General features: G+C 42.2%; 1 protein-coding gene across 1 annotated transcript in view; it reads left to right on the plus strand.

The window, feature by feature from the left end:
• PHEX (phosphate regulating endopeptidase X-linked) overlaps positions 1 to 24,769 on the plus strand; it is a 297,029-nt gene that overhangs the window by 107,618 nt on the left and 164,642 nt on the right. Inside the window, exons 7-8 of the mRNA XM_068270021.1 lie at positions 10,309 to 10,425; positions 23,853 to 23,936. Coding sequence (XP_068126122.1) covers positions 10,309 to 10,425; positions 23,853 to 23,936 — 201 coding nt within the window. The remainder of the gene's footprint in view (positions 1 to 10,308; positions 10,426 to 23,852; positions 23,937 to 24,769) is intronic.

Genomic DNA, 24,769 nt, shown 5'->3' on the forward strand with positions numbered 1-24,769 from the left:
TCTCTACTTTCGTGGACAATCGGTAGCACCTGTCTTGTTGGGAGCGTGTCGCTGTGTAGCGTCCAGTGCCGAAAATGGCAGCGCTCATATCAGCTCTCAGGCTGCTCCTCCAGTCCCACTCTTTTCTGTTCCTGCTATCAGTGTATGTTTTGCTATGTTTGTATTACGTTAACTGTATGTGTATGCTGTAATGCTCTGTTTTTGCTTCTTATTGTTGCTTTTTATTGTTTATATGTATGTACCATGCTTAACTGTATGCGAAGCTGTACTCTGCTTATTTGTACGCACAAGCTGTAATGTTGTCCTATGTATGCTTGTCCCATGTCTATGTATGCTTAACCGTATGCTATTCCTGTTTTCTTTTCATCGACGACCCTGTATGCGCCAAAACCAATTCCGGGTACAACCCACCGTTGTACTTGGCGATAATAAAATCTGATTCTGATTCTGATTCTGATTAGGAAGGCCTTCTTAGCTCTCCTTGTTACCCTGTGGAAATCTGCATTTAGTTGGTGATAATTTTCCCTTTCTGCTTTTCCTTTTGCTACTTTTCTTTCCTCATCTATTTTAAAAGCCTCATTAGACATGAGATCAACATAAAATTCAAACTGAAATTGAACAACAGAAGCAAAGATACTAGACCATATACCGGTAGATATGACCTGTACTATCCCCTATGAATATTCAGTGGAGTTGAAAAATAGAGTTAACCTATTAGCAGCTTCAATAGAGTTATCTTGTTTGAGATAAGTGCACTGCTTTTGATCTCAGTCGGCAGAACTCTTTGTGCTGTGAATTCTTGGAATGCTTTAATCTCCCTCTCTGCTAGCAAAAAATATAGAAACTGGAAGCAGAAGTCCTCTATTATTGCCTCACACTTCCCCCTAGTGACAAGTGGCCATAAATACACATTACAGCAGTACTAATTACAAGCAAAGAAATATACCCACTAAGAAATAACAAATGTTTCTAAAATAAATTGGCCTGGAGCACTTGCCAGCCTCTAAATAAATTGTCTGGTAAGGGTTTAAGGGATTAGATCAGGTAGACAGAGTACCTGAAGAGCTATGGACTGAGGTTCATAATATTTTGCAAGAGGCAGCAACATTCCGGAGCAAAAGAAGAGCAAGAAAGCAAAATGGCTGTCTAATGAGGCTTCACAAATAGCTAAAGGGGTTTTAGGTTTACTGTAAAATCATTGCAAAATTTGCAAAATAAACAGGTTGCAAATGGTGACCTTTTGAACTTCTACATATTTTTAGCACATTATGACTGGGGTCATGGCTGATAATAACTGTTTACATGCAGTGCATTCAGAAGACTTGTTTTTTATCATTAATAAGCTTTTTTTCCTGGCCATATTAAGGGCTGCTCACTGTACTATAAAATGCAGGCAGAAGCACAGATAAGCTCCCCTTGGCGCTGATTCTACTGATGCCAGTTATTGATCCAGCTTTATATGCCATCAACACTACAATACAAGGTCATTCTGTCTCTCATAAGCAAAAGTCCCATCAACCCTTTCTAGTTTGTTTAGCAGCAAATGAGGTTATTTTATTTCTGTGAAGCGCACTATGGCACAATGGTAGAATGCAATCTTATTTGAAGTTTATCTATAATCCTTTCTTTGGTATAATCCAGATTTCTGAACAGAGAACAGCTAAGCCCAATGTTTAACGTAAATAAATAAAACATAAATGGATATGATACTTAAATACAAAGAAAAAAGTGTGCATGTGTATATATATATATATATATATATATATATATATATATATATATATATATATATATATATATAGGCATATATACCGTATATAATATACACACATATATATATGGGCATATATACTGTATATAATATATATATATATTATTAATGGGCTTCTGCAACAAGCTATACTTGGATGAGACAAGAAAACCTGGAATTACCTAAAAATAGCAGTATGTAAATAGGAGAGGACTAGGGACACGCAGAAGACCCACATCTACTCTAAATGAAAAAGACAATCATCCAGTGTTTCAACACAGTGAAGTGGATTGCTGCTCTCACAGTTTGAGGTGCATCAACTGTACATCACACTCTGGATGGAAAAACTTCTACCGTGCATTACAGCACCCAAGCTGCACAACCATATGGTACAGTATACGGCAAACCCTGAAGGGTTTTGTGAAAAAAACACAGGCTGAAAACACCACTGTCACCCAAGAATCTAGAATCTAAGAAAAATCTAAAGTGGATACTTTACAGCCTTTTTCAATGCTGCTAACCTTAAAACTCCCCCTCCTGATGCCTAACCTTAAAATTCACCTTCCTGATGCATAACTTTAACCGTCACCGCCCCACCTGCCACTAATCTGCAGCATAACATGAAAAATACCAGAGGCGTCACAGAAATTTGGCAGCTGCCATAGACGGCCATACAAATATCATCTATAGGTAAAACTTCAAATGCCCACTATTTGTAGCCACAGTTTGCATAGCAGGTAGCCCTGGCTCCCCCTATTTATCAAATTTCCTTCTGTAGACGATATTTGTATGTGTGCCTATGGCAGTGCCCAATTTTCCTGCCTACCCCCGAAACCACCAGCTTACCTCATATCCCTTCTAGAACTTGAAAACTTAAATCATTTATTGCACTTGGTTTTGCAGACTATAACACTAAAATAAAATCGCTACAAAAAATGTGAACGAAAAAGCAATTTACAAAATGCTGACAAAAGTGCTGAGCGATTGCGGTAAGCGATCTGTAGTGGGTCCCAGGCCTAAGTCTTCTGTGTAATCTCTTGATCTTGACTTAACGGATGGTCTCATTTTACAGTTGGTATATTATCTTCACTGCTGGTGGGATATTGATATGCAACCAGCAGGATAAGTAACAAAAATATCAACTTTCACCATTTATTGGCAACATCATAATACATTGCTCTTAATCCCAAATTATTTGGTTATAAATTGTCAATATACACCAGAACCAGCATAGAGTTTTAAAATAAGAGTAGAAATACAAGAATTGTGTGTTAGTGCTCCTTGCCAGAGCACAGAAACCCAAAAACAAACGTTAAGCACAATACTAAGTGGTCACATTACATGTCATTGGATCATTTAGAAATTAAGATTTTTTTTTTTTCCTGAAATAAAACAATTTTTTTTGTATCACTGTAAATAACACAATTCACCTGCCATTTCAAATGCGGTTAATTTAACAGAGGAGGAAGATTAATGGGAGCTGACAGTTTCTTGCATTTCCAGTCATTGTAATCAACAGTAGCGTTCCACCCTCATGATAGCATAAATCATCATTGGTTTTATCTGATTGCATTCGTTCCTGTAGCTTAGCATGAGTCATTCCAAAACTCCTTTGTAGTTGACAAATGGGCTTGTTTGATGGGAGGGAATAGATTGGAAGATCTTTATACCTTAGTCAATGCTATCAAACTAAAAGAACATACTCTATTCTGCAAAGAGATTCAAAGTACAGAAAACTATTTTTTTTGTTAAAGCTAAGTTGTTTTGTAAAATGTATGATATTTAACTATTAACTAACATCTTCAAACGAGTAATTCTAGAGTGCCAATGAGCAATAGTAAGTCATTGGCATAATTTTGGCTTATTATAACTAATCCTCTAGTCTTGCACTTCAGTCTCCTGAAAGTGGACCAATAATCATCCTGCTTTTTAGCCTTTGTTGGCAAGTAAACAGGATATTTTCTACGTAAACCTAAACAAAAAAACCCATATAATTACCTAATTAAAACAATTTTACTTCATTGCACCTCCCTTTGGATCGATCTAGTTGCAAGTGCTGATGCTGTTGAGAACAAAGCTCAATTGCTCTAGTGGTCCTGCCCCCTCACCCCATGTGACTGTGCTCCCTGCCCACCTCATATCCACCTAATGGGGCTCCCACATCTCTGTTCCTAAGTTTAATTAAGTCCTTGCCCCCATGCAGGCCCATATACCCCAGAGATTTGAAACTCGCCCACTAAACAATGCCAACCCACATGTTCTGTATCATTAGGGATATTTTGCAAAAAGGGATGGTAATTCCTACCCCACTTCTTTCTGTGCACTCGAATTGAGAAGATCATTTTGTCCATTACACTGGATGAGGGTTATATCCAAAGACGGGGCTTTGTCTACCACATTTGGCAAATCCCACCTGGGACTCATGAACCCTGTTGAACATGGAATAACTGGGGATATAAACCACGGAAAAAAACTTAAAATATTAATTTGTTGAAATAACACCTCTAAAGGCTGAGTGCATGGGGCTGGGATAGTCAAGTGAATCACTAATTATCCAAGTCTTATTTAGAATATATTCAACTAAGCCTTCCAAAAACGCTTAATTTATCTTTGATTTGTTATCTCAGTGTCTCATTTTCTCAGTGTCAAAAAAAATCTACTTAGGAAATCTTAAAATTCACACGACCCATCATATTTGTACTTTCTGATGGCCCCAGTGCCTTAACTTTTGAAATTCCTCTTTTTGAAGTTTTAGAAAGAGTATTATCTCCTCTATATGCTTTAGTCCTCAAACTCAAAGCTTATAATTTAACTGGAATTTTGTTTAGAATGAACTATTGTTTTTAAGAAGCCAAGTTCAATACAAAAGCTCATGTCCTATTAACTTTTCTCCTGAGTTTCTCCAAGGAGATATTTTCAAACATTATCAATAAAATACCTTTAACCCTCCTGGCGGTTAATTTTTTTTGACAAATTGGCAAAAATCCTTTTTTTTTTAATTTTTTTTTTGTGTTTCATGTAAAGCTACCAGAGTGGTAGCTACATGAAACACCACTAGAGGGCGCATGTGTCCCTCTAGTGCGATCGTCGCCGGCATCAATAGCAAACAGGGGAACGCGTATATAACGCGCTCCACTGTTTGGCTTCTCCTGTCGCCATGGCGACGATCGGAATGACGTCATGGACGTCAGCCGACGTCCTGACGTCAGACACCTCCGATCCCGCCCATAGCGCTGCCCGGAACTCATTGGTCCGGGCAGCGCAGGGCTCTGGCGGGGGCCCTCTTGCACCGCTGCGTACGGGCGATCGCCGCAGAGCGGCGGCGATCAAGCTGTACGCGCGGCTAGCAAAGTGCTAGCTGCGCGTACAGCATTTTAAATGCAGCAAATCGCTCCACCAGGGGCTGAGATATCTTCCTGCGCGGCATAGCCCGAGCTCAGCTCGGGCTTACCGCCAGGAAGGTTAAAGCTTCCCACAAAAAAAGAAATTACTCAAAATAATGCAGATATTACTTTTTAACTTACTTTTTTAGTAGTTCTCCAATTGCCAAGTGCTGTAAAGTTATTTTTTACATAGGATTGGATATTTTACTCAAGGTGGCTGGAAAGTATGGTATTCATTAATTTCACGAGTTTAATTTTTATGGTTTTTGTTGTTGTATATATGCTATTGGAGCTCTACTACATTTATGGTTCATCCACTCACTTGTAAAAAATGGTTATTAACCTCAGATTTCTTGCATCAGTATGGTCTCAGTTTTCCTGATCTTTTACATGTTACTCAACACTTATTAGCAGTTTCTTTAAATGACAACTGAAGAAAGAGGGATACTGAGGCTGCCATATGTAGCTCCTTTTAAACAACACACAACATGGCTGTACTGCTGATCCTCTGCTTCTATTACTTTTAGCCATAGACCCCGAACAAGCAGGCACTGCAGATGGTTCTGACAAAAATCTGACAAGATTAGCTGTATGCTTGTTTCTGGTGTTATTCAGACTCTACTGCAGCCAAAGAGATGCGCATGATTTTCAGACAACTGATTTGTATGAAAGGAAATAAATATGGCAGCCTCCATATCCTTCTCACTTCAGGTTTCCTTTAAAGAACAGATTTTCTGCTCATCTATTTTAGTACATCAGATTCGTTTTTAGCTTATACTTTCAGTGAGAAAAAAAGGGGGAAACATCCTGTCAGTTGAAGTCAGATTCATTTTCTGGATCAAATATGATTTTCATCAAGTATGCCACATTGTTTATAAATATATATTTTTGCACAAATGTCAAGTCTTGTTAGTGTACATTATAGTATACATCATAATGTCTTATTTGTTTTATGCCTGTAAGGATGTCTGTCCTCATGGTAATACACAAGAGTGTTTTGATGCTAGGAATATAGAATTCATTTATTATATGACCCAGCTATACTTATTATTGTTGGTCAAAAGTAAATTATCAACTACAGTGACCCTTTGGGTATACTGCTAATCTTTATTTCCTAACAAGTATCCTACTGTAACAAACTCACCTGCATCCTGCAACGAGTTCTGCCTTTACAGAGGGCCACCTCAAACAGCAGGATACCTCTGCAATCCGTCATGGTCAGGGTGACTTCCTGACCACATGGCATCACAGCACAGGTGCCTGGGTCAAGGACCTTGTAGATGGGGTGCTTGGCCACGTGCCCGTTGTATTCCCTCTAGTGATGGCATTAGAAGCCAGTGTGGAATCATTGATTAACAGTTCCAATTTTCCACTCTATTACTAGTGCAGCCAATGAGCAGCAGTTATCTCACAGGATTGGTCATTGCCTCAATAAAGCTCTGCCCTGTTCAGTGTATCCCTGCTTGTGACTGTGTTTAGTCTCTAGTGTGCTACTCTGCTGGGTGCAATTATTGTATTGCTCTTGTGTATGACCCTGCTTGATCTTTGAACTCATGTTTGATTTCTGCCTGGATAGACCTAGTTTTTGTACCTCGACCTTGAGCACTATGGATACCATGTACCTCTGGCCTTCTGTTTATGACCCTGGGTTTTTGGACTACCTTTGCTTGATAGATTGTTTCAGTACTTCCCTGCATGATTTCCTGTTGCTGACCTGAACTGCTGACTACCCCTCTTGTCCATATCTAGCCTTCTGAGGTTCTGGTGGTACTTCTGTCTTCACTCCTTTGTCCCTATACTTTATGTACTTAAAGTGGAACTGAAGATAGGTGAAAAAAAAGAGATTCACTCACCTGGGGGTTCTCCCAGCTTCCTGCAGCCGTTCTGTGCCCGCGCCGCAATGGAATAATCCCCTATTCCCGCCATGGCTCATGTTCGCTTCTGCCAGTCGATGGCCACTGTGCCTGCGTGGCCCCTGGCCTCCTCGTTCATGCTCCCATTGCCGGGAGTGTACTACGCAGGCACATTAGAGATTTTCTCGTATGTGTGTGGTCAGGGCTGCGCTGGTGCAGTGACCATCAAGTTATAAGTCGGCGATGAAGAAACAGAGCCACGGTGGGAGACTGGAGCATCTCTGAGGACCGGCACTGCACATGACAGCTGCAGGGGGCTGGGAGAAGCCCCAGGTAAGTGAATCTCTTTTATTTTATGTATCTTCAGTTCTGCTTTAAGGCTTGGGAGTTGCTGAGCATTGAGACATCTCCCTAGGCTTAGTAGGTACGTGCCACACAGGATGAAGACTGCAAAGGAGACTGGGGCTTAGGGACTAAAAATAATGCAGGAGATCTTCCAGCACCTACTGTCAATGATCTTAAAGTGGGATGAAACTGTTTTTTTTTTGTTTTCACCATCAACTTAAGAGAAATGTGATATGAAAAAAGAAATAGCACAATAACTAAGCTTTCTAATCTTTTATATTGGTTTACTATGAAAGGGGGCATGAGTTCTGTAGCTATTGGTTTATTAGCATGTACAGTGCTGCCCATAATTATTCATACCCCTGGCAAAATTTGACTTGAAATTACTTTTATTCAACCAGCAAGTAATTTTTTGATGGGCAATTACATAGGTCAAAAGATAATAAGACGATGTACAAGAGGCATTATTGCGAGAGAAAAAATTCTCATCTTTTATTTACATTTGAGCAAAAGTGTCCAGTCCAAAATTATTCATACCCTTCTTAATAATCAATAGAAAAGCCTATTACAGCAACCAAATGCTTCCTATAATTGCAGACCATCTTTTTGCATGTCTCCACATGTATTTTTTCCCATTCATCTTCAGCAATTAGCTCCAAATGTTTCTGGTTGGGGGGTTTTCTTGCCATCACCCTGTTTTTTAGCTCCCTCCACAGATTCTCGATTGGATTCAAGTCAGGACTCTGACTGGGCCACTCCAAAGCGTTAATGTTGTTGTCTGCTAACTATTTCTTCACCACTTTTGCTGTGTGTTTTGGGTCATTGTCCTGCTGAAATGTCCACTGGTGTCCAAGGCCAAGTTTCTCTGCAGACTACCTGATGTTGTCGTTGAGAATCCTCATGTATCGCTCTTTTTTCATGGTGCTGTTTACTGTGATTAGGTTCCCTGGTCCATTGGCTGAAAAATGCCCCCAAAGCATTAGATCCCCACCACCATGTTGGACAGTGGGGATAGTGTTCTTAGGGTTGAAGGCTTCTCCTCTTTTAAGCCAAATGAAGGAAACATCATTGAGACCAAACAATTCAATTTGTGTTTAATCTGACCATTACACAGAAGACCAGAAAACTTCTTCTTTGTCCAGATGAGCATTTGCAAAGGCCAAGAGAGATTTTGTGTGCCTTATCTGGAGAAGTGGCGTCCTCCTTGGTCTGCGTGCGTGGAACCCAGCAGTGTGCACTGTCCGACCGTTGGATTGTCTGCCTTGAGATATCGCCACCAACAGAGCCCAGATTCACCAGGATGGCCTTGGTGGTGATCCTTGGATTTTTTTTTCACCTCTCTCACAATCCTTCTGGCCAGCACAGGTGTCACTTTTGGCTTTCGATCACGTCCTCTGAGATTTTCCACAGTGTAGTACATCTTGTATTTTTCAAAAATACTTTGCACTGTAGCCACTGGAACTTGAATACATTTAGAAATGACCTTTTTCCTGACTTGTGAGCAGCCACAATGTGCAGCGGCAGGTCCTCATTGAGCTCCTTTGTCTTAGCCATGACAGTCTACAAATCAACTGCAGAGAGCTGCTGTTTTTCACCTGTTGAGTTGATTAAAACAGCTGTTCCCAATTAATCAGGGTAATTAGGATGCTTTGGAAGGGTAATGCAGGGTAATTGGACTATTTGGAATGGTATAGAACTTTAGATTTTTTTTGAGTTTGAGAAGGGTATGGACACTTTTTGCTCAAATGTAAATAAAAGCTGAGAAATGTTTTTTTTCCCCACAATAATGCTGCTTGTACATTGTCTTATTACCTTTTGGGATCAGGGGCGTAACAATAGGGGCAGCAGCTTCTGCACACACGGGGGGCCCGGGCCCCGCTCAGGGCTGTTTTGGGGGGCTGGAGAGGTCACAACATGAGGGGAAAGCCATGGCCAAACATCCGCAGTGAGAGGGGCGGTCCTCCCCTCCCCCACCTCGGGCTCTCCCCTCCAGCATCAATCAGTGTCTGTGTAGGCGGCGGGCAGTGGGCAGGAACACACACCTTCCAGGGTTCCATCGCGGATGTTCCTCACTCTAGTGTCTGACGCTACTTCCTGTATAATTCATCAGAATTTCTGCAGGGGGGCCCGGTGGTTCCTAGTTACGCCCCTGTTTGGGAGACACCTATGTCATTGCCCATCAAAAAATTACTTGCTGGTTGAATAAAAGTAATTTTAAGTCAAAATTTGCCAGAGGTATGAATAATTATTGGCAGCACTGTATAAGAATTAATAATGTCATGCATTATATGTCACAACAATTGTCTACTGTCTGTGTTTTGGAAGTCAGAAACACCCTGACTTTTCTGGACCTCCATGACCTATGTGTATCTTCTTTAGGACAAAATCCCTGATTTCATGTTGACAGTCGACCTGAACACACTGTACACAATATGTTTTCATACCTTGTCAGTAATCATCGCTGTTTCATTTGACCTCAAGTCATAAGAGGTCTCTCTGCAGCTGAAATTGGTTGCAGAGAAACCTCTTGGAGATAAGCCTTAACAACACCAGCTGCTGGAGGAAGAAAGTAGGTCATTTGAAAGCCAAAACATGCACTGTGTCAGTGGAGCTTCCAACTCCCATGATAAACACAGGATGGCTAGATATGGGGGCAGGATTACAGAATGTGAAGGAGAATGTGGGTAAATATATAAGTTCCAGATGCACAGTATGGAATACTGCAGACGAGAAACTGACAAAAAATACATTGCCCAAGACCTTTGTTGTACTTGTTAAAATGCTTTGACATGTCTAAACGCAAGGTTCTCAGAGAACATTATAAACATATTGATTTTGTTACATCTACTGGATATCTGATATCTATGCTGTATTTTCACTTTTTTGAGATGGCAGTACAAAAGTATACAAGATACGTGTTACAATTTAATGAAAAAAATGCATTACTTTTACATACTTTGCTTTTTTCCTTCCATAGTACAGAGAAGCCTTACTTAGTTTCATGGTCGATGTGTCCATTTTTCTTGGCGCCAACAGAACACGAGCGGAATCAGATATGAAAGAACTGATTGACCTGGAAACTAAATTTGCTCAGGTTGGTAATTCTAAAAAAAAAAAAAAAAAAAAAAAAAAAAAAAGCTTTATGAAATCTAAGTCTTTATGTTGCTTTGCAGAGCCAACATATACAGTAGAAACATTCATAAGAACATACAAACAAGACCGGATTGGTAATTTGGCCTAGACAGACATACTTTTTCACTTAACTTTTTACAGGATACCCTATGAGACCATACTGAGCAAACATAGCCCTGAAGATAAATTAGGGTTGGTTCACAGTGCTTTTCTGTTAATTTATGTGCTAAACAGATAAGGAGAGCTAAAGAACAGGGAAAGCATTGTTAGTGCTCAATCAGGCTGCAACTGCAATTAAACCAACAGAGGCATGCAGCACCCCCTAGGGACTTAAATTACACATCTTGAATACAAATTAGATGCAAAACTAAGCACTAAACCCTAATCTAAATAAATGTAATGCAAAGTGACACACTTGCATGCAGCTAGCCATAAGTAGACAAATTGAAAAATTTGTCACATTTTTGTACAACAGGAGATATTGGCAGTGCTTACAAATACAGGCTGCACTCGAGTTGACCAGCTGCATAAATGTGCAGAGCCCAATACACAGGCAGATTACACAACTTGCATTCAAAACAGATGCAGTATCTTTTTTGAATGCAAGTTGTGTAATCTGCCTGCGTATTGGGCTCTGCACATCTATGCAGCTGGTCAACTCGGGTGCAGCCTGTATTTGGAAGTGCTGCCAATATCTCCTATTGTAAACATAAAAGATAAGGAGAGCTAATTAATGAGATAAACAGATAAGAAGACATAAATCTAAATTTGAGACAGATAAGGAAAGATAAATCATGAGTTAAGTCTGATAAGGAGAGATAAATCTGGTAAGGGGGCGGGGTTAACTACCCCATTTGGGGGTAGGTCCTGGGGGAACTTATGGGGGATTTCAGAGCCACTTTAATAATAGGTGGACCCCCAGAGGTCTGTTCCTGTGTCCCTGAAAAATACTTTTATGTAGTCTATTTTGACCCCCTATCCATTTAGAGGAAAATAGGTAAATTAATACATTTTTGTTAAATTAAAAAGTATAGTCATATGTGTTAAAATGCTTGGGGTGAGGTGTGCTCAGTTTATTGTATTTTTTTTAAATTCATAATAAAAAACAATAATCTTAGCTCTCCCTCAAAAGCTTTTTTTTTTTATCTCCCCATGCCAGCTAGTATTGCAAGTATTGCTGATCTGGGTACCATTGGTGGTATCAACAGATCTAGTTGTGTAGAAAACTCTGAAGTCTTCAGAAAGAAGATCACTGATGCCCATGAGTCAGATGATATTTATAAAAATATTCAATGGGATATCAATCATACCACTGTAGATTATGCAACTGCTAATGTTTTCACCCAGCGAGCATAATGCAAGATGATGAAAAAGGTCTCTAAAAAGTAAAGAATGGTTGATGAGATGCAAATAGTTCATGCAGGATTATGCAAATTTAGTATGCATTTTTTGCAGCTTGAAAATGGACCAATCAAAAATCACCTTGGTGGTATTCAACTGGTCCATTTTTAAGCTGCACACATTTTAAAATAACATTTGCATAGTGCTTTATCAATTTAAAATTATTTGCATCTTACCGACCATCCCTGCTAACAACATTAGCACTGATTCAAAGGGATGAAACTTCACAAATTGTACCCATATGGAAGGTGTGTCAGCAGAAAACTTCAACTGCTAGAAAAACACATTGGTAAAAACTAGGACTTTGAGAAATGTACTCTGGACACTTTAGACAAAGATGGATATTTGGCCACTGGACTAAAACTTTTATTTGTAGAACCAAACACAGCAGAATAACCTGCTGCAAACTGTAAAGCCTGATTCCAAATACCATTAAGATGCTGTAGAATCATTTGAAATAAGCTATGCATGGAAAAAAAAACCTCAAATGTAGGACAGCTAAACAAATTCTACACATAGGAGTGGAAAACATAATCCAAAAAGGCTTTTACTATTACTTTATGTAATTTCTATGAAAAAGTGGAAATATTGGATAATAAAACCAAAAGTTTACTTACCTTTTTACAGAAGAAAATTGGATATATGGTTTTTGTTTGGCACGTGAGTGTCAGAACAGGACTTAAGAGCAAAGGAAGAAGGTGGCCTGCTCTGCTTAAAGCACACCTAACATTAAACAAAACTTATACGGTGACCAAACCTGGGGCTTCTTTAGTGCCCTCATAAACCATGTGGCACCTCAGTTTCACTGGCCTCCCCTTCATGTTAGATATTGGCCCTTATTCACCGTTGAAGGACACGTGCTCTGTCCATCATGGCTGTGATTAGGAGCTTTAGTCAGAAGCATCCTGGGCATGCATGCTTACGAATATTTCTGAATGGCAAATTCCCAAAATGGTCCTGGCTGTGCCAGTCATTTGGAATCCGGATTGAAGAGAGCACATAGAATCATCAAAACACGCACCCTTCTTCAACTGGGTATAGTTAAAGCTTTGAACTGGGCCATAACACAGATTGTTGGCTGACAAAGCTAAGGGGGCACTCAGTTTATGGGGACATTGAATAAGCCCCAGGTATTGCCACCTTATACATTTTGACTAATTCAGGTACCCATTAATTTTTGGCCTCAAAATTCCCCATTTCTTTATTTGATCGATGGAATAAGAAGTCGGATATACATAGAACCCTACATTAATTAAAGTGAACCTCCGGACTAAAAATCTATTCCGCAGAACTGAAAAGACTTGGTGTTTCTTTAACAGTTTCACAGCATCAGAACTTTGTTTTTCTTACCAAAGCATCATTTTTAGCTGCATTTTTAGCTAAGCTCCACCCATCAAAGAAAACTGTCCGGGCTTTTTTTCCCTGATGCTGTGCAAAGCATGTGTAACGATTGTGGAACTTTCTCCGTGATCAGCGCACAATGCGTGCGCTGATACGGCGGAAATCATCCACAAGCGTATAATTGCAGGCACCCAGCAAAAGGTGCTACGCACCTGTAGAGGGAAATTCCTGTCGGCAGATGGCGCTGGGGAGTGCAGAGGAACCAATCCTCTGTACCTCCACAAATGCCAGACAGGAATTGTACGAAGCGCAGAACGCAATCGCAAGAGAGGCGATTGCAAATGAGAACGAGCAAAAGGACAGGTTGTATGTGTGTGCGCCAACCTAGTCGCCACCCCGCGACAGTGCACACACAACAGCAGATATGAAATAGGAACGCGATCGCGAGGGGTGCGATCGCCAGACGTGACACAAGGCAGATCAGAACAGAATACGAGGATAGCAAAGGCACAGCAAATCATACAATAAGGAGATACGGAAAATAACAAACGCTAACTGAACGCGAACACCGCACTCATTCGCAACAGTGCGCGCGTTCATGCGCGGTCTCCACGTGATAAGCACAATAGAGACAAGCACGCCTAACTAACCATCAACAGACGAACATGTAACAGAGGACGCGAGCGCTTGCTTAAGGGTTACCTCACCGAGCCTCCAGCAAGCGTTCGTAACTGACAAGACAGACACACGAAAACAAGGACAAGCGAGAGATAGGATCCACAGCACTAGCGAAAGTGGCTAGCGCGATCCAGGAAGACAGAACAGAAGGATCCACAGCACTAGCGCTAGGCGAAAGCGATCCCTGCAGACAGAGTAGCAGAACAGAAGGTTTCACAGCACTAGCGGAAAGTGGCCAGTGCGATCCAAGGAGACAGAACAGAAGGATCCACAGCGCTAGTGCAAGATGCTAGTGCGATCCAAGTGAGACAGATCAGAAGATATAGCTGGTAGCAACCGCTGCACCAGCTATACTCCAAGAACAGAGATCAGAACCATTTCCTGTCGACCACCGCTGGGACAGGACAATCACAACAGAACAAACAAACAGATAAGCAATCCTAACTGCACTAAGGAAACCTGCCTAGTGCAGTTTTCCAGGAATTACTCTAAGCTGATCTTCAAACAGAGAGTAAGGCTGACACCCCTCCAGGAGTGTTATACAGGACTGAATCCTTATGACCAGCCAAGCATTGTGGGAAATACATAGTACTTATAGTACACGCCTCCAATGAATGTGGCCAGGCAATTTTCAAGACAACGTATGCAAATTCCTCAGCAAGCACAAGCTGCAAAACTGACAGAAGCTCTTCTTTCCAGAGTCCTGCAGCATGCAAACCTAAACAATGGTCAAAAAGCTGCCTGCCTGCACAGGCAGCTGAGCAGATCATTACAGCATGATAGGATTTCCTATGTTGTTGTTCACATTGCCTAGTAACTGGGAGGGGTGATCAGCAGACAGGACGGACAGTTGGAACTGCGTCTCATGCTCCCTGTCACCTGCTTTCAACCAAAAAGATGGCTGCACTCATGAAATCAAACATTTGCCTGTTCTTTTAAAACAGGGTGGGTAAGAGATTATACTACCTATCTATTTTAATTAACATAACAAATGTAACTTAATGACAGTATGTTTGTTTAGGCTGAAGTTCCGCTTTAAGGAGCCTGCTGGTAATGTTCTGTTGCCAGATGCCACATGACACTTTCTGGGATCTGGTTGAGTCTGTGCCCAGAAGGGCAGAGCTGTTTTGGAAGCATGAGGGGATCCTGCAAAATTTGCGAAAGATGGTTTTTCATTTTTTGGTTTATTAGTAAATATGCAGTGCTGCTTCAGTGAGATCCAACCCCTTTTACCCTTGTGGTTAATGGAACGTTTAAGCAAAGATGCTGAGCAACTGGTTTAGCCTCCTGTCGGTGCCTCTTGGGCATGCTAAAACATTTGTACACAGAACTACCTGTACATCTGAAGCCATGAAAGACTATAGTATATTTTACTCCAGAGAGGCTGTCACCAATAATGCTACCGTTCCATAATAATAAAAGCAGAATCATTTGCCAAATATGACTGCTTTTCTTGGTTTTAGAAGATTTTATAGTTTGTCATTAATGTCCCACAGAATACATGAAAATGGTCATTGTTATAATCCAATATACTCAAACCACAGCTTAGACATCCCTATTTGCTAACTGGTTTTAAAAGTGATTAAGAAACATTATGGGGAGATGCTGATTCAATGTGAAAAGCCATTCTGCTTAGGACATGAGAAAAAGACATTACTTAGAGGTCATTCAGCAAAAATGGATTGAACGAAGCCTACCTCTTCCATCATAAGAATTAAATCACACAGTTTATGCCTGTAAGTGCCTTCTTATGTTCGGTTTATGAGGCTAAATCCCAATTTCCCAGTTTTCGAGTTGCTGGAGAAAGCATGCTTAAATCACAGCTCCACATACGTTTTGTTAAGACGAGAAAATGGCTCCTCTTCTAAATGCTACACCTTGTTTTGGGATTATCTTAATCAAACTTGGATTTTATTATGAATATTCTAGCTGTCAGATGTAACATGGTGCTGCATTATTCATTGGCCTAGGAAGCATTTTTACTTAAGTGCTGAATGTGACAGGTTGACTTTGCATTGAATTTGAATGCAATTGTTTTTAATATTTAATGACCAGAATAAAGCAAGCTCAAAAATATTAGAAATCAGTGTTATACAAATTAAGGTCATAAAGTGGGTCAAAAGTATTAACCATCATACAGCAGTATTGTCTCATATTGTTTAACCACTTGACGACCATAGGCTTAAACCTCCCTAAAAACTAGGCTATTTTTCACACTACAGGGCTGTGCAGCTTGGGCAGGGTGCTGCACAGCCCTGCAATTTAGCACACGCATGATTTTAACCTCCTTTTGTTGTCCTTAATAGGACACTCTGCCGGAGGTATCTGATCGTTGCTGCAATTATTTTTTTTTGTAAAAAAGTGGAGGCTTTTCCCTCCCTCCTTCCTCCCTCTCCCCCCCCCCCCCACTGTGCCATACTAATCGCCATAGAGAGGCAATCAGCACTTATCCCCACCCGATGCCTATGAGAGGACTTCATTCCCTACCCAATCCGGGGGACAGCCGAGTGTCTGCTGTACAGCGTTGCATGAGATCGCAGCGCTGTACAAAGGTAAACAAAGGGGAAGTACTTCCCCTTTCAGCGGAAAATGGCCTGCTAGCCGCGATCACGCTCTGTGAACCAGCAGGGAACGATCGCACATGCGCGCACCCGTTCCCTGCCAAACTGCAGCTCCAGAACTTGACTCCAATCGGTGTTAGGCGGCCCTGGGGCTGCCACTGCGGTCACGCCCATTGGCGTGATGCGGTCATTAGGTAGTTAAACAGCTAACTCCGAGTTCACCAAAATAAAACTTACTCTGGGTTGATTAAAATGTGTATGGCTTTAAAGGACCACTCCAGCAAAAAAGTAAGCAGTTAAAATCTGACAGAACGAGCAGGTTTCGGGCTAGTCCATCTTCTCAATGGGGTATTTTCAGGGTTCTATTTGTTTTCAAAAGCATTTCTTGAATGGCAGTTAATAAGTGTAACCCAGGGGCGTTTCTAGGGTCCTTGGAGATCAGTGGCACCTGTGGGCACCAGGTGGGGAGGTACATGCGGCGCTCCGCGGCAACAAATGGGCGTGGCCATGCGGTGAGTGGGCGTGGCCATGGGTGGGGCCAAATGTACATGAACTTAGCAGCGGTGTAAGCTACGGATAACGGGCCTGCCCATCGAAATATTGGACGGAGCCCCCTGTCCTTTATTTCGATCATTTACAATCAGTATAGGCATAGATCAAAGATGTATACGCACATACAATTTTGATTGGTCAATCACTGACCCCCAATTTCCCACCCCGTGCAGTAAGTGGGCCAACAGACAATGAATTTTATGAACAGAGCTAAAATTGGCTAATCAAAATTGTATGTGTGTACCAGGCTTTACAGCTAATACTGTACATACTGAAAGTAGCAGGGATCAGCATACAATACAGCTGGTTTACAATCAATAAAGGCACAGAGTAACACCTTACACTGTACACACTGGAGGTAAATCAGCACACAGTGCAAGCACTAGAGAACAGCGTATACTGTACATACTGTAGGCAGCAGAATTCAGCACACTGCAGCTAGCGTGCCAAAAATATGACGATCACGTTGTGCGGCGTGCTTATCGCGCCGCACCAAAAAATGGGTGGGCCATGGACCAGAATATAGGTGTGGTAACGGGTGGAGACAAATTTACATGAACCTAGCAATGGTGGGACATCAGATTAGGACAGTGGTGGCGAACCTTTTGGAGGCCGAGTGCCCAAACTGCAACCCAAAAGTCACTTACCGATATCTATCGCAAAGTGGCAACAGCAATTTAAACTAAATACTGTACAAACGTTTTAACTCATACATGAACATTATGGAAAATCCAAGTTGAAAATAAACTGTGAAGATAAACAATTTCATCCATCCTACTCCTGAAAAATGTATTCAATTTTTTAGAACCTCCCAGTTTTACTTTCTGTTTTAAAACGCTAAAAAAGTAGGTTTAATGCTATTGTCTCATATGATAAGGATTCAGCCTTTCCCATAGTCTCGCAGTTAGCAATCATGTGACCCCCAACAAGACATATTCAGCAATCATGAGGCCCCCAACAAATCAGGAGGCCCCCAACAAGACAAATTCAGCAATCATGAGGCCTCCAACAAATCATGAGGCCCCCAACAAGACAAATTCAGCAATCATGAGGCCCCCAACAAGACAAATTCAGCAATCATGAGGGCCCCCAACAAATCATGAGGCCCCCAACAAGACAAATTCAGCAATCATGAGGCCCCCAACAAATCATAATGCTCCCAACAAGACACATTCAGCAGTCATGAGGCACATAAATAGACAGCATCTCACATAAATAGGCAGAATGCCCCCTTAATACGGTAGCCCCCCCAAGTTAGGTAGTGAGTGACAGGGACCCCCAGGTTAGCTAGTGAGTGACACGCGCCTCCAGTTAGGTAGTGAGTGACAGGGACCCCGATAGTGAGTGACAGGGAGCACCTTTAGGTAGTGAGTGAGTGCCAGGGAGCCCCTTTAGGCAGTGAGTGAGTGACAGGAAGCCCCTTTAGGCAGTGAGTGAGTGCCAGGGAGCCCCTTTAGGCAGTGAGTGAGTGACAGGAAGCCCCTTTAGGCAGTGAGTGAGTGACAGGGAGCCCCTTTAGGGAGTGAGTGAGTGACAGGGAGCCCCTTTAGGGAGTGAGTGCGTGCCAGGGAGCCCCTTTAGGGAGTGGGTGCGTGCCAGGGAGCCCCTTTAGGGAGTGGGTGTGTGCCAGGGAGCCCCTTTAGGGAGTGAGTGCGTGCCAGGGAGCCCCTTTAGGGAGTGAGTGCGTGCCAGGGAGCCCCTTTAGGGAGTGAGTGAGTGCCAGGGAGCCCCTTTAGGGAGTGAGTGAGTGCCAGGGGAGCCCCTTTAGGGAGTGAGTGAGTGAGTGACAGGGAGCCCCTTTAGGGAGTGAGTGAGTGACAGGTAGCCCCTTTAGGGAGTGAGTGAGTGACAGGGAGCCCCTTTAGGGAGTGAGTGAGTGACAGGGAGCCCCTTTAGGGAGTGAGTGAGTGACAGGGAGCCCCTTTAGGGAGTGAGTGCGTGCCAGGGAGCCCCTTTAGGGAGTGAGTGCGTGCCAGGGAGCCCCTTGAGTGAGTGAGTGAGTGAGTGAGTGACAGGGAGGCCCCCCCTCTAGCCACCGCCGCTCCCCCCCTACCTCTCAGCAGACCTCAGGATCAGCGGCGACCCGACCAGATGTACGAGCGGGCGCTGGACGCACCCGCTCGATATGCGGAAGTGATGTCACTTCCGCATATCAGTGCGGGCGCTGGGTCCTAGCGCCCGCACGATTGGTCGCCGGCTCGCCGCCTGATCCTGAGGTCTGAGACTGTCAGTGACGCGGCGGCTGGAGGGAGCCGCTGAGTCTTGACAGAGGGGGCGGCCGGGCGGAGATCCGTGGCACCCCAGGAAAGATTGGGGGCACGTGCCCCCCTAAAACAGGGCTAGCGACGCCCCTGGTGTAACCACTTTTTCTCTGGAGTGGTCCATTAAAAGAAACCTGAAGTGAGAAGTATATAGCGGCTGCCATATTTATTTCCCTTCCAGTTGCCTAGCAGTTTTGCTTGTCTATTTGCATGTGTGTAGTGTCTGAATCACACAAGAAACAAGCATGCAGCTAATTTTGTCAGAGTTTACAAAAGTGTCAAAAACACCTGTTCGGGGTCTATGGCGAAAAGTATTAGAGACAGAGGTTCAGTAGTATAGCCAGGCAACTGGTATTGTTTAAAAAGATATAAATATGGCAGCCTCCATATCCATCTCACTTCAGGTGTCTTTTAAACACAGTGATCTGCTCAGATCACATAAATTGGTCTTAAATGGAAACATTTTGTGATAATTAGGGTCATTAGATTAGGAAGTTAATATAATAACAGTTTGGTATTGACTTGACCAAGTGAACAATACTGGCAGATCGCTGGCTCTTTGATTAGGCTGCATGTGCCAGTGATAACCTTCATTTAATTTTTTGTGTATCCAGACAGTCCATGTGGCAGCCTAGTAGTGTAGTGGGGGTGTCTCAGCACCTTGCAGGGAAAAAAATATAGGAGACAAATACGGGAGCCCAATAGTGTAGTATATTAGTATGCAATTGAAAAAAGGAATTTCAATAAATTACTACTCACAAAAGGAGGTTGCAAGGGCAACCAACCATAGGAAGCAGGTGGAGACCATAAACCCGACTCCACTCGGGGTAGTCCCAGCCGGGACCTGGATGTGGTCTCTCTCCTTGAAAAAGTAGGGACAGGTGTCCACTGTGGGCCTCTCTGTGGCAGCCTGTTCAAATGGGTCTTGAATTTAATAACTCCATCCATGTCCAATGCTTCTTGTGCTAAACTCCACCTCTCATGTTCCAGACATTAAACATGGATCAATACATTTGGACATGAGCAGCACTCATTGTAGTACGGCAGCACCACAAACTGCTATGCTACTTTGCGGCTACGGCTATGGAGGGTTATTTTTTGGGGCATGGGCATTCAGCTATTGCAAAGGCAACCAACCATAGGAAGCAGGTGGAGACCATAAACCCGACTCCACTCGGGGTAGTCCCAGCCGGGACCTGGATGTGGTCGCTCTCCTTGAAAAAGTAGGGACAGGTGTCCACTGTGGGGCACCCACAGGTGGTCTGTCACCACCCCTCAAACACAGATTGTTTGGGGGTATAGCTATGCACAATTGAAGGTAAAGAGGCACCCTGGTTGAAATAAAAGCATCTAAAAACAGCTTAAAATCGAGGAAATATGAGGTGGCTTACCTCAATAACGAAATCCTTGTATATGACAAAAGATTTTTATTTAGCACAGGCAAAGCGTTTCACGGGTCCAAGCCCGCTTCATCATGCCAATAAAAGTGCCAAATGAACAAGTCAATATGACAAAGGGAGCCTCTCTGTGGCAGCCTGTTCAAATGGGTCTTGAATTTAATAACTCCATCCATGTCCAATGCTTCTTGTGCTAAACTCCACCTCTCATGTTCCAGACATTAAACATGGATCAATACATTTGGACATGAGCAGCACTCATTGTAGTACGGCAGCACCACAAACTGCTATGCTACTTTGCGGCTACGGCTATGGAGGGTTATTTTTTGGGGCATGGGCATTTAGCTATTGCAAAGGCAACCAACCATAGGAAGCAGGTGGAGACCATAAACCCGACTCCACTCGGGGTAGTCCCAGCCGGGACCTGGATGTGGTCGCTCTCCTTGAAAAAGTAGGGACAGGTGTCCACTGTGGGGCACCCACAGGTGGTCTGTCACCACCCCTCAAACACAGATTGTTTGGGGGTATAGCTATGCACAATTGAAGGTAAAGAGGCGCCCTGGTTGAAATAAAAGCATCTAAAAACAGCTTAAAATCGAGGAAATATGAGGTGGCTTACCTCAATAACGAAATCCTTGTATATGACAAAAGATTTTTATTTAGCACAGGCAAAGCGTTTCACGGGTCCAAGCCCGCTTCATCAGGCCAATAAAAGTGCCAAATGAACAAGTCAATATGGCAAAGGGAGCCTCTCTGTGGCAGCCTGTTCAAATGGGTCTTGAATTTAATAACTCCATCCATGTCCAATGCTTCTTGTGCTAAACTCCACCTCTCATGTTCCAGACATTAAACATGGATCAATACATTTGGACATGAGCAGCACTCATTGTAGTACGGCAGCACCACAAACTGCTATGCTACTTTGCGGCTACGGCTATGGAGGGTTATTTTTTGGGGCATGGGCATTCAGCTATTGCAAAGGCAACCAACCATAGGAAGCAGGTGGAGACCATAAACCCGACTCCACTCGGGGTAGTCCCAGCCGGGACCTGGATGTGGTCGCTCTCCTTGAAAAAGTAGGGACAGGTGTCCACTGTGGGGCACCCACAGGTGGTCTGTCACCACCCCTCAAACACAGATTGTTTGGGGGTATAGCTATGCACAATTGAAGGTAAAGAGGCGCCCTGGTTGAAATAAAAGCATCTAAAAACAGCTTAAAATCGAGGAAATAATATGAGGTGGCTTACCTCAATAACGAAATCTTTGTATATGACAAAAGATTTTTATTTAGCACAGGCAAAGCGTTTCACGGGTCCAAGCCCGCTTCATCAGGCCAATGAAAGTGCCAAATGAACAAGTCAATATGGCAAAGGGAGCCTCTCTGTGGCAGCCTGTTCAAATGGGTCTTGAATTTAATAACTCCATCCATGTCCAATGCTTCTTGTGCTAAACTCCACCTCTCATGTTCCAGACATTAAACATGGATCAATACATTTGGACATGAGCAGCACTCATTGTAGTACGGCAGCACCACAAACTGCTATGCTACTTTGCGGCTACGGCTATGGAGGGTTATTTTTTGGGGCATGGGCATTCAGCTATTACTGTAGCCAAATCCTATAGCGGTGTGGATGGTGGATTAGAGATAATGAGTTTGGCTACACTGTACAGAGCTCATGTAGTGGTGGGGATGGCAAGATAAGCAGCAAATGAGTACATCTACACTGTAGCTGAACTTGCATAATGCCAGGGGTGGTAAATTGCAACAAGATAATAGGAACACGGTTTTACTATAATACAGCGCTATTATATAGACAAATCCCGACGGTTAGTGTTAGGTGATAAGGCAGTGGGTGGTGAGGTCAGTGTTAGGCAGAGAAGATAATATTGTTATATGTAGAGAGGTGGGATGTCAGTGTTAGGCATCCACAGCTGGGAGGTTATTGATAGGCATCCACAGCTGGGAGGTTATTGATAGGCATTCACAGCTGGGAGGTTAGTGTTAGACTCCACAGTGGGGAGACTAGTGTAAATAGAGAATTAAGAGTGGCTAGATAGTACCAATATCCTAGTTATTAATAATGCATTGTGCCCAAATTCACTGATAACAATATTAAAGCAGTCCTGTGTTTTGTTCCCTATCATGGATAGTGCCAGGGCAACAGACCACTGATGCTGTTCAGTAAAATGTTGATCACGGCTCAGCTCAGTAAGAGGTAAGGGGCCTAATCAGAGCAAGGTAAGGCTTTGCTAAAAGCTGAACAAAGGAAACCAAGCACAGAAAGTGGTATGTGGAGTATTACAGGAAGTAGAGCAATAAATAAGGTTGACTGAAATCTCTGGAAAGAGTTGCACCGAAATAGTTTTACACGAGGAGACAACATAACATACCATAAGTAGATTAGAAAAGTCCATCTGCATAACTAAGCTGAGTTTTTCCATATTTACACCTGAGCTATAACACATTAACAGGGAGGAATGGATAGGAAATTGCATGTCCTGTGGTTAGATGCATAAGGCTAGAAAAAATAAAATGACTTGCACACCAACACTGAGATCAAAATGCATAAAGTTTTGTATTTTTAAAAAAAAATGTGAACAAAGTTTGGCTTGAGCCACAAATATACAAAGTATTACAGTATGAGTATACACAAATAATGGGAGCAAATCATGTGCCCCATGGGATAATAAACCTCGTCTGTTAGCTTTTAGCCAATAAATGCTGAACTACAATTATCCATATGTACAATCAGTATAGTGAACAACAAACAGTCAATAGCCAGAGTAAACAAAAGGATAAATAGTGTACAAGGTTATCCCAAAAGGGTTAATACCCTGACAGCGACGTTTCGGGGGTTTCCCTTCATCAGAGGGTATATGCCTGGGCTCCTTGGATGGCTGCTAGATAGATGCATAAAAGGCTAACATGAAACATATTTTTCACAGACAAGGTTGGGATAGATAATCAGACCCTTATGAAAGCTAAATTCTTAATACTTAGTGGTCCATGGTCACTTTTCTGATAATCAAGCCTGCAGGCTACAGCTAACACTTTAGGAACTAATCCATGTCAAAACTACAGGCCTTCCCAGTAATCCTATTTTGTCTACTAAGCTTCAGAGACTCATAGCTGTGTTACTAGTTTTATTGGAAGTCCTCCTTGAATGAGAACTTTTTTCTCTCTTTTTGTCTTTCCAGATTATTGTTCCCCATGAGAATAGAACAAGTGAATCTATGTATAATAAAATGAACATCTCAGAGCTGAGTGCTATGGTTCCACAGGTAAGACTTGGACAATATAAATAGATATGTTATGTTTTATTTTTCATTTTTATGATTGCTTTTGCATTTTTTATATGTTTACAGTATAATTACTGATTTTTCATACAGTACTTGGGATAAGGTGCTTTTATTTGTAATGTTTTGGGATACTAGAATTAGCCAAGACGCTCAATAGAAACAAAAGTGAAATTATGATGATGATGATGATGATGATTGTCATTGAACATTACAGTAAAGCCTAGCATCCCTAAAATATTGCGTGGAACATATCGTTATACTAATACACTAGGGCATGATTGTAAAAACATGAACCCATCTCTTTATATAAGACAATAAGATATCTATGTGTTTTAAAATCTGGAATTTGATGTTACAGTTCTCTGTGTGAGTCTTTCAACTCCATGTTATACAACCCCCTTTTCAAAAGAGCTTAGTCACTGTATACAATGAAAACAAAGACATAATTTATACATCTTGTAAACCATAGAGTTACTTAAAAACAGTACAAAGACATCAGCTAATATTGGAACTAAGAAATACTGGTTTTTAAATATGGTTGATGCTAGCAATCTGTAACCTTGACTAATATACAATTTCAGTTGTTCAACAGTGCAAGGTCTCCTTTGTTGTAGTTTACATTTCATAACATGTCAGATGTTTTCAATGGGCTGGATGGTTCATTTCCTTTCTGGCCCAGAGGATATGGCATCCATGATTTCCAAACAAGAATTTTAGATTTTGAGTTATCAGAGCACAGGACAGCATCCTATTTTTCCTCAGTTCATCTTATATGAGCTCAGGCCCAGAGAAGGCAATGCTGTTTCTGGATCATG

The sequence above is a fragment of the Hyperolius riggenbachi genome, chromosome 2, assembly GCF_040937935.1.
Source record: "Hyperolius riggenbachi isolate aHypRig1 chromosome 2, aHypRig1.pri, whole genome shotgun sequence".
NCBI lineage: Eukaryota > Metazoa > Chordata > Amphibia > Anura > Hyperoliidae > Hyperolius > Hyperolius riggenbachi.